The sequence below is a fragment of the Anarrhichthys ocellatus genome, unplaced genomic scaffold (assembly GCF_004355925.1).
Source record: "Anarrhichthys ocellatus isolate YVR2014 unplaced genomic scaffold, GSC_Weel_1.0 scaffold84, whole genome shotgun sequence".
Lineage (NCBI taxonomy): Eukaryota > Metazoa > Chordata > Actinopteri > Perciformes > Anarhichadidae > Anarrhichthys > Anarrhichthys ocellatus.
Window position 1 is genome coordinate 640,845 of NW_022280114.1, and position 11,099 is coordinate 651,943.

The 11,099-nt window shown below is 42.2% G+C and overlaps 1 protein-coding gene across 25 annotated transcripts in view; it reads left to right on the forward strand.

Moving 5' to 3' along the window:
- pleca (plectin a) overlaps positions 1–8,051 on the forward strand; it is a 92,840-nt gene extending 84,789 nt beyond the window's left edge. For 20 of the 25 annotated variants that reach the window (XM_031874762.1, XM_031874765.1, XM_031874769.1 and 17 more), the window contains 2 exons: positions 189–7,133; positions 7,227–8,051. In XM_031874762.1, the coding sequence (XP_031730622.1) occupies positions 189–6,383 (6,195 nt within the window). In that variant the 3' untranslated portion in view covers positions 6,384–7,133; positions 7,227–8,051. Of the gene's footprint in view, positions 1–188; positions 7,134–7,226 lie in introns of those variants that run through there. The other 5 variants (XM_031874771.1, XM_031874767.1, XM_031874768.1 and 2 more) reach the window with 1 other exon arrangement.
- The last annotated feature ends 3,048 nt before the right edge of the window (positions 8,052–11,099 follow it).

The window sequence follows — 11,099 nt, forward strand, 5'->3', positions numbered from 1 at the left end:
AGATGTTACCTGTGGACAGAGCTAAATGTTTCCCTCCATGTTTAGTCTGTTTGCTAAGCTTCATACAGGGAATAGGGTCAGTCTCATCCAACTCTCGTCAAGAAAGCATATTTCCAAAACTATTAGTCTGAATAACAAGTTACATGCAATGAAATTTTACTGATTGTCTTCTACTTTTTTCCAAATAGACGGCAAATGCCCAACAAGAGCAAATTGAGCAAGAGAAGGCCATTCTTCAGCAGTCCTTCCTCACAGAGAAGCTACTGTTGTTGAAAAGAGAAAAGGCTGTTGAAGATGAGAAAAAGAAGCTTGAGAAACAGTTTGAGGATGAAGTCAACAAGGCTAAAGCTCTGAAAGATGAACAAGAACGTCAGCAGAAGCTAATGGAAGAGGAGAAGAAGAAACTCAAGGCCATTTTGGATGAAGCTGTAAAGAAGCAAAAGGCGGCTGAAGAAGAGATGAAAAACAAGCAGAAAGAAATGGAAGTGCTCGAAAAGAAGAGGCTTGAACAAGAAAAACTCCTGGGAGAGGAAAACAAGAAGCTCAGGGAGAAACTCCAGAGTCTTGAGGTGGCCTCCAAACAGGGTGCCTCCGAAACGAAGGACATGAAAGTCCAGACTGATGAGGTTCCTGAGGAGCAGTTAGTTGCCATGACAATGGTGGGAACGACAAAGAAAGTTTTCAATGGGTCTGTTGAAGCGGACGGAGCAAAGAAGGCTGCAGAATCACCGTTTGCGTTTGATGGAATTAGAGAGAAGGTTCCCGCTGAAAGGCTTCATGACATTGGTGTCCTGACCAAAAAGGAATTGGACAAATTGAAAAAGGGAAAAGTCTCGGTGCAAGAGCTCGGAAAGACTGATAAAGTTAAATCATGTCTTCAGGGTCAGAGCTGTGTAGGAGGTGTCTTGACTCCATCCAAAAAGAAAATGAGCATCTATCAGGCTATGACTGAAAACCAGATCACTCCCAACACTGCCACAATGCTCCTGGAAGCTCAAGCAGCTTCTGGTTACATCGTAGATCCAGTGAAAAATAAACTCCTCACTGTCGACGAGGCTGTTAAAGAAGAGTTAATTGGCCCCGAGCTTCATGACAGGATGCTCTCTGCAGAGCGAGCAGCCACTGGCTTCAAAGATCCCTATACCGGAGCCAAAATCTCTCTCTTTGAGGCCATGAAGAAGGGACTTATTGAAAATGAGCCAGCCACCAAATTCCTGGATGTACAGCTTGCAACCGGCGGCATCGTTGACCCCATCAATAGCCATAGAGTGCCACTTCAGACTGCCTACAAGCAGGGTCAGTTTGATGCAGACATGAACAAGAAACTCACTGATCCCAGTGATGATTGCAAGTTATTCATTGACCCCAGCACTCAGGAGCATCTCACTTACAAACAGTTGCTGGAGAAATGCACCAAGGATGCAGAGACAGGACTGCTGATATTACCGGTAAGCGAGAAAGCTGCTGAGAGTGAGGGAACATACACAGATCTGGAGACCAAAGACGTGTTCAGTACGTCAAACGTTGTTGTGCCTTTTGGAAGATTCAAGGGCAAAACCGTCACCATTTGGGAAGTCATAAATTCAGAGTACTTTACAGAACCGCAAAGAAGAGAATTGATTCGCCAGTACAGGACAGGAAAGATCACGGTAGAGAAAATTATCAAAATTGTCATCACTGTTGTGGAAGACAAGGAGAAGGATAAAGAAAACATGTTTAATGGTTTGAGGGCTCCAGTCTCTGCCAGTGAACTGTTGGAGTCTAAGATTATAAACAAAGACTTGTTCAACAAACTGAGTAATGGCAAGATAACGGTGAAGGAGATCTCCGAGATGGAGCCTGTGAAGAAGGCGCTACAAGGAACACCGAGCATTGCTGGACTACTGAATGAAGCAACCAAGGAGAAAATGCCTTTCTATCAAGCTATGAAGGAAGAATTACTGTCACCAGAAACTGTGTCAAACCTTCTTGAAGCTCAAGCAGCGACTGGGTGTGTAATCGACCCGGTCAAAAATGAGAAGTTCCCTGTTGATGAAGCGGTTAAGTCGGGACTTGTGGGCCCAGAACTCCATGAACGACTCCTGTCAGCAGAGAGAGCCATCAGCGGCTACAAAGACCCGTATACAGGAAAGAAGGTGTCTCTGTTTGAAGCCATGAACAAAGGCCTCATCAAGAAAGACCATGGCATCCGGCTGCTTGAGGCACAACTCTCAACAGGTGGAATCATTGACCCTGTTAACAGCTATCGCATCCCACATGAGGTGGCTTGTAAGCGTGGATATTTTGATGAGGAAATCGGCAAAACCTTGAACAAAAACACTGATGACACAAAGCTGTTTTATGATCCTAACTCACAAGAGCATTCAACGTATGCTCAGCTCATGGACAAATGTGTCCCAGACAAAGAAACTGGACTCCTGTTGCTTCCTCTTTCAAAGAAGGCTGCAAAGCCAAAAGAAGACAAACAGGTTACAGAGGCGAAGACAAAAGAGGCTTTGAACCATTCAACTATGGAGCTGGACTGTGGCCCTTTCAAAGGCAGAAAAGTCACAATTTGGGAGATCATACACTCTGAATACATCACTGAGGAGCGAAGAATAGAGCTGATTCGCCAGTACAGAATGGGGCAGGTGACAATTGAAAAGTTGATAAAGATTGTGATAACAATGGTTGATGAAAAAGAAGACAAAACAAAGGAAGAGGCCTGTTTTGAAGGCCTTAGAGCACCAGTCACTGCCAGCTCTTTGCTTGATTCCAACATCATTGACAAGGCGACATTTGACCAAATCCAACAGGGTAAAAAGACACCTAAAGAGGTTAGTGAAACTGATAAGGTACGGAAGTACTTGCAGGGCACAGACTGCATTGATGGCATCACTATGGGAGATTCAAATGAGAAGTTAAGCATATATCAAGCAATGAAGAAGAATGTTTTGCAGCAAAACACTGGGCTTGCGCTACTTGAGGCCCAAGCTGGAACTGGTTTCATAACTGATCCGGTCAGAAATCAGAAATACTCTGTGGATGATGCTGTGAAGAATGGAGTTGTTGGCCCAGAGCTTCATGAGAAACTTCTCTCAGCTGAAAAAGCAGTGACTGGATACAAAGATCCGTATACGGGCAATACAATTTCTCTATTCCAAGCCATGAAGAAAGAACTTGTTCTGAGGGAGCATGCTATTCCTCTCCTGGAGGCTCAGTTTACTACAGGAGGGCTCATCGATCCGGTCAGCAGCCATCGTGTTCCCAATGATGTGGCCATTCAGCGTGGCTTTTGCACTAAACAAATGTCCAAGTCCTTCAATGAACCCTCAGGCGATGTTAAAGGCTTCACCGATCCCAACACCAATGAAAGCGTTACTTACAAACAGTTGGTGGAGAAATGTGTAAGAGATGCCAACTCTGGTCTGTGCTACCTGCCTCTGTCAAAGGTTGAAGCTCCTGCTCCTGTTGAGAAATCCTATCAGTACACAGAGGAGCAAGCTGAAACAGATCTAGCCAACACTCAAATTGAGATCCCTCATAAGAGTTTTGCAGGAAAGACTATGACCATTTGGGAAATCATGAACTCAAATATGCTTCCTGTGGAGGAGAGACTGCGCCTCATGGAGCAGTATCGCTCGGGACAAATCACAAAGGACAGAATGCTAATCATCATCATTGAAATCATTGACCAAAGAGAGACTCTAAAGTCGGAGCAGAGCATGTCATGTGATGTAATCAGAAGAAGAATTACTATTGAAGAGTTATACAGTGCTCGAATTATTGACTTGCAGACATACAACCTCTTAAAACAAGAGAAGATGACTGTTCGGGAGGTCATGGAAATGCCATCAGTCAAACAGTACCTCTTTGGTACAGGTTGCATTGCTGGAATCATGTCAGACAATCCTCCAAAGATCAGCATTTACCAGGCTATGAAGAGTGGACAGATTAAACCTGAAGTTGCATTGAATCTCCTCGAGGCCCAAGCAGCGACAGGATTCATGATCGATCCAGTGAAAGATGAACTTCTGACAGTGGATGAAGCTGTACGCAAGGGGCTTGTGGGCCCTGAACTTCATGACAAACTTCTCTCTGCTGAAAGGGCAGTTACAGGTTACAAGGATCCGTACAGCGGGAAAGTGATTTCTCTCTTCCAGGCAATGAAAAAAGACCTTGTTCCTGAGGATTATGCCTTGAGGCTTTTGGAGGCCCAGAATGCCACCGGTGGATTAATTGATCCTGAATACTACTTCCGCCTCCCTACAGATGTTGCCATGCAGCGTGGATACATCAACAAGGAGACACTCGACAGACTATCTGAACCGACTGAGGAGGTGCGAGGCTACACTGATCCAACGACAGATGAAAAGCAGAGCTACGCCCAGCTACTGAAAAGATGTAGAGTTGATAAAGCAAGTGGTTTGCGGCTACTTTCACTAGCAGATAGAAGACTTCTCTTCAAGGGTCTCAGAAAGCAAATCACTGTGGACGAGCTGCTTCGTTCACAGATCATCAGCCAAAAGACATACAATGAACTTACAGAGGGTACCATTACAGTGGAGGAGGTCAGCAGAGAGGTGAAGAAATACCTGGAGGGTACCAGCTGTATTGCTGGTGTGTTTGTCGAATCTAGCAAAGACCGTCTGTCTATTTACCAAGCAATGAAGAAGAACATGATCAGACCAGGGACTGCCTTTGAGCTCCTCGAGGCTCAAGCCGCCACAGGATATGTAATTGATCCTATTAAGAACCTAAAACTGAATGTCATTGACGCTGTTAAGATGGGTGTTGTTGGCCAAGAGTTTAAAGATAAACTCCACTCAGCTGAACGAGCAGTCACAGGCTACAAGGATCCTTATTCTGGCAAGATCATCTCACTATTCCAGGCTATGAAAAAGGGCCTCATTCTGAAAGATCATGGCATTCGTCTGCTAGAGGCTCAAATTGCTACTGGTGGAATCATTGATCCACAGGAGAGCCATCGCTTGCCAGTTGAAACAGCATATGAACGTGGCCTCTTTGATGAGGAAATGAATGAAATCCTCACTGACCCATCCGATGACACAAAGGGCTTCTTTGACCCCAACACTGAGGAAAATCTCACCTACCTGCAACTGATGGAGAGATGTATGATAGACCCAGAAACAGGCCTCGCTCTTCTGCTGCTGAAAGAGAAGAAGCGCGAGAAGAAGACATCATCCAAGTCCTCTGTTCGCAAGCGCAGGGTCGTCATCGTTGATCCAGAGACTGGCAAAGAGATGTCTGTGTATGAGGCGTACCAGAAAGGGCTCATTGACCACCAGACCTATCTTGAGCTGGCTGAGCAAGAGTGTGAGTGGGAGGAAATTACCATCACCTCATCTGATGGAGTTGTGAAATCCATGATCATTGACAGAAGGTCTGGTCGGCAGTATGACATTGATGATGCAATCTCAAAGGGCCTGATTGACAAGTCAGCTCTGGAACAGTACCGTGCAGGAACTCTGTCCATCACAGAGTTTGCAGACATGCTATCTGGAAACACGAGCGGTGTCAGATCACGGTCATCCTCCTTTGGCTCCTCTTCCTCTTACCCCATGAGTCCAATACCTTCTATAAAAGCACCAGCAACCACATGGAACGACCCAACTGAGGAAACTGGCCCTGTGGCTGGAATCTTGGACACAGAAACTCTGGAGAAGGTGTCCATCACAGAGGCCATGCACAGGAACCTTGTGGACAATATAACAGGCCAAAGGTTGTTGGAAGCTCAGGCCTGCACAGGAGGTATTATCGACCCAAATACGGGAGAGAAATTTGCTGTTGCGGATGCAATGAACAAGGGGCTTGTGGATAAAATCATGGTTGACCGCATCAGTCTCGCCCAGAAGGCGTGCAACGGATTTGAGGATCCCAGAACCAAAACCAAAATGTCAGCAGCCCAAGCCCTAAAGAAAGGCTGGCTATACTATGAGGCTGGCCAGCGATTCCTTGAGGTTCAGTATCTCACCGGTGGATTAATTGAACCAGATGCTACCAGCAGAGTCCCCATAGATGAGGCCGTGAAGAAGGGCACCTTAGATGCACGCACTGCTCAGAAGTTACGAGATGTCAGTGCATACTCAAAATACCTCACGTGCCCTAAAACTAAGCTGAAGATCTCTTACAAAGATGCTATGGAAAGGAGCATGGTAGAGGAGGGGACTGGTCTGCGACTACTTGAAGCATCATCCCAATCAAGCAAAGGACTGTACAGTCCCTACAGCGTCAGCGGGTCAGGCTCCGCTTCTGGGTCACGGTCCGGCTCAAGATCTGGCTCCAGAAGAGGCAGCATCGATGCCACAGGATCAAGTTTTACAACAACCTTCTCTTCCTCTTCCTCTTCCTTTAGTTCACCAAGCTATGGCCGTCGATACTGAGTTTGAAAGTCAAGCAATGATTTTCTAGGGGAAGGATACACTAAAAAGCCACAGTGCTCACCAGATGCCTACTTCTCAGTGGAATATGGACTACTTTTATTCTGCTCTGCATGTGGTTATTACAGGACGTTAATACAAGTTGAATCATTGTTTATTTTATGTGTCACATTTACTTTTAGTTATGTCTATGCTATTCTATCAGACTTTCTGACTACCGTACTGTAAGCTGCATACACAAGAGCTGTTTATTATTTCCAATATCTATCAAAAAGATTTTTTTTTAAGTTTAAGGACTTACGGTTCCACATACAGGATTCTATTTACGATATCGTGCGTGTTACACTATAACTGCTCATTACCCGATTGAACCAAACAAGCATTTCTGTACATGTGTAAATTTCTGAATATTTGGGGAGAAAAAAAATTTAGCAAAAGAAAGATAATTGCCACTCTGCAGAGCAGAATAAGGAGTCTCCCCCGAAGATGAATAAACACTAAGAGTGTCTGCTTTAAGAACGCCAAGCTTCAAGATCTTTTCTCTCCCGGGCTACACTGCCGCATATACTCTCTCCCATTATCTACTCCATTCCCAGTTGTCTGTCATATAACCCGGAGTTACAGCGACATGCTAACCTCGTGATGAACCTCAAAACAGCAAGCTCCCGTAAATGGAACGACTCTGTAGCCTATTATGACCGTTAACACCATCTGACATCATACAAGGCCCGCCTTTCTGAACACTTTAAAAAGGTACGTTTACTATTTCTCGGTACGTTTGTGTCATTTAGGTTCTAAGCTCCAAAGTCTAATGTTGCTGTTCAATGTTGAATTTCTCTGTTTCAGATATTGCCTCCACAGTTCATCTCCAGCTCCAGTGACCCCCCTCGCATTAATTTGGACTTTGGCCTTCATTTGAATCATGATTTTATCGAACAGTTGCAGAAACACAATTGCTTCTATGACATTTCATTCGATACCATGCTTTGTAAATGCCTGCAAAAATACTCTGAAACACTTAACTGGGCTGTTGAGAATTATAACATGGTGCAGTGCTACACTGCACACTGGCTGATGCATGACTGGCTGAGCATACTGGTATGTTTACTGTGTTATCAGGTATATCAGCCTTTTTTACAGTCCAACTACAGCATCTCACAATCTAACTTCAGAATAACTCTTCATGTCATAAATGTAGTATTCTCACGGGGCTAAAATGTAATGTTTGAATGTTTAATAGCTACAACTTTACAATTGCCCACACACACACACACACACACACACACACACACCTTACACAGATGGTAATGTAATATACATTGACGATTGAGAGAGATCTTTAAGCTTTGCCACCAGACCCAGTATTTGTATTTTCCACAGCATATACTTATTTTGATTGTCCTTTGTAAAGCAACACATATGATCTGTATCATTTTATTTCCGTACTCTTTATTTCTGCTTTGCATGATTTACTAACATTTAAAAAGGTGCAAACACAATGTAGTTGAATCTATTAAAGCATTTATTTTACTTTTACATTTCAAAAGGTTTGAAGGATTTATTTTAAAGAGGGTTGTCAAACCTTGTTGAAAAGGGTGTATTTATAATAAAATGGTGACAAGGAATTTTATTGTAGCACCGTACGCTATGTAAATAAACATGAAAATGAAAGTTCTCTCTGGTTTAGTTATTATTACATTTTGACAGATCATGTTGAATTTAAAGCTGATGACAATATTTTTTTTACATTTGTATCAGATGATCGCAGATTCATTTCAATTAACATAATTACAGTGGGTACGGAAAGTATTCAGACCCCTTTAAATTTTTCACTCTTTGTTTCATTGCAGCCATTTGCTAAAATCAAAAAAGTTCATTTTATTTCTCATTAATGTACACTCAGCACCCCATCTTGACAGAAAAAAACAGAAATGTAGAAATTTTTGCAAATTTATTAAAAAAGAAAAACTGAAATATCACATGGTCATAAGTATTCAGACCCTTTGCTCAGTATTGAGTAGAAGCACCCTTTTGAGCTAGTACAGCCATGAGTCTTCTTGGGAATGATGCAACAAGTTTTTCACACCTGGATTTGGGGATCCTCTGCCATTCTTCCTTGCAGATCCTCTCCAGTTCCGTCAGGTTGGATGGTGAACGTTGGTGGACAGCCATTTTCAGGTCTCTCCAGAGATGCTCAATTGGGTTTAGGTCAGGGCTCTGGCTGGGCCAGTCAAGAATGGTCACAGAGTTGTTCCGAAGCCACTCCTTTGTTATTTTAGCTGTGTGCTTAGGGTCATTGTCTTGTTGGAAGGTGAACCTTCGGCCCAGTCTGAGGTCCAGAGCACTCTGGAAGAGGTTTTCTTCCAGGATATCTCTGTACTTGGCCGCATTCATCTTTCCTTCAATTGCAACCAGTCGTCCTGTCCCTGCAGCTGAAAAACACCCCCATAGCATGATGCTGCCACCACCATGTTTCACTGTTGGGATTGTATTGGGCAGGTGATGAGCAGTGCCTGGTTTTCTCCACACATACCGCTTAGAATTAACGCCAAAAAGTTCAATCTTGGTCTCATCAGACCAGAGAATCTTATTTCTCATAGTCTGGGAGTCCTTCATGTGTTTTTTGGCAAACTCTATGCGGGCTTTCATATGTCTTGCACTGAGGAGAGGCTTCCGTCGGGCCACTCTGCCATAAAACCCCGACTGGTGGAGGGCTGCAGTGATAGTTGACTTTGTGGAACTTTCTCCCATCTCCCTACTGCATCTCTGGAGCTCAGCCACAGTGATCTTTGGGTTCTTCTTTACCTCTCTCACCAAGGCTCTTCTTCCACGATTGCTCAGTTTGGCTGGACGGCCAGGTCTAGGAAGAGTTCTGGTCGTCCCAAACTTCTTCCATTTAAGGATTATGGAGGCCACTGTGCTCTTAGGAACCTTGAGTGTTGCAGAAATTCTTTTGTAACCTTGGCCAGATCTGTGCCTTGCCACAATTCTGTCTCTGAGCTCCTTGGGCAGTTCCTTCGACCTCATGATTCTCATTTGCTCTGACATGCACTGTGAGCTGTAAGGTCTTATATAGACAGGTGTGTGCCTTTCCTAATCAAGTCCAATCAGTTTAATTAAACACAGCTGGACTCCAATGAAGGAGTAGAACCATCTCAAGGAGGATCAGAAGAAATGGACAGCATGTGAGTTAAATATGAGTGTCACAGCAAAGGGTCTGAATACTTATGACCATGTGATATTTCAGTTTTTCTTTTTTAATAAATTTGCAAAAATTTCTACATTTCTGTTTTTTCTGTCAAGATGGGGTGCTGAGTGTACATTAATGAGAAATAAAATGAACTTTTTTTGATTTTAGCAAATGGCTGCAATGAAACAAAGAGTGAAAAATTTAAAGGGGTCTGAATACTTTCCGTACCCACTGTACTATCCACAAATGTGTGTGTTCAATTACCCAGGACAGCTTACCTTTACCTTTGAGTGCCATGTTTCACCATCTACAAATATGTCGGTTGATATTTGTCTTGAGTTCAGTGGTGAGTTAGAAAAGCTGGAAAGAATTCAAACTCTCCCCTTTGACACAAATTTCACTTCTGGATCAATCAACTTTTTAGATGTTAAATTAATACAAAATGGTGAAAAAAAACTACAAACAAGTATTCCCACTAAACCCACTGACAGGAAAACTGATGACTGCAAGCAGTTTTAATCCAAGACCAGTGAAAGAAAGATTGTTGTTACAACAAGACCAGAGAAAGATCCAGAATCTTTACTGAGACCAGACAGAAGAAAAGGTGACAAGTTAATGCAGGTGATACATGTGATGAGATTATCCTATGGGATGCCTTGTTATAAGGCTTTATAGATACATTATGTGTTATGATTGTGCTTATAAAGCATTATAGACATGACTTTGATGACTGCAGAGAACGATGGACTTTAATTAGAAACAGTGCAAAGGCTTCAAGTTAATTTGTATTGCTCTTCTGTATATGGCAGCACACTGAAAGCCAATATAAATATAGCTCCACGTGATGTTATAGGTAATAGGGGGTTCAACTCCTGTCCTCCACTGTAAACTCAGTGCAGGCAAAAGTAAAACCAGATACTCATTAAGGCAGAAGCACATCATTGTTATATTATCAATGCAAAATTTAATGCAACGATATACTGTTATAGAATTCAATATATAGCAACACCTCATATTTAAACCTGTTGGAATTGTTTTATAGTATAGCATGTAAATAGAGATAGAATAGAGTTGAAAGAAAAGTCAAAGACAAAAGTCATAGTATAGTATGTCGATAAAAGTAAAATAAAGTCATAGTATGTTGAAGAAAGCTTTTGAGAAATATAGTATAGTATGTCTTAAAAAAAGAAAGTCATAGTTTAGTATGTTGAAACGTAAGAAAAAGGAGAAAAAAACTCCTAGTATAAAATGTGGAAAAGTTTTTAAAAAGTCAGTATAGTATGTAGAAAAAATATCATGTATGTCTAAAAGAAGTTTTTAAAAAAGTATGTCGGAAAAGGTTAAAAAAAATTGTACATCAAAATGATTTCTTTAAAATCATAGTTTTATAGTTTTCATGTTGAAAAAATTGTATAGTAATTCTAAGAAAAAAATCATAGTTCAGAATGTCGAAAAAAGTTTTAATAATATAACAAATAAAGTCATAATATATGTCGTAACAATTTATAAAATAAAAGTCATAGTATAGT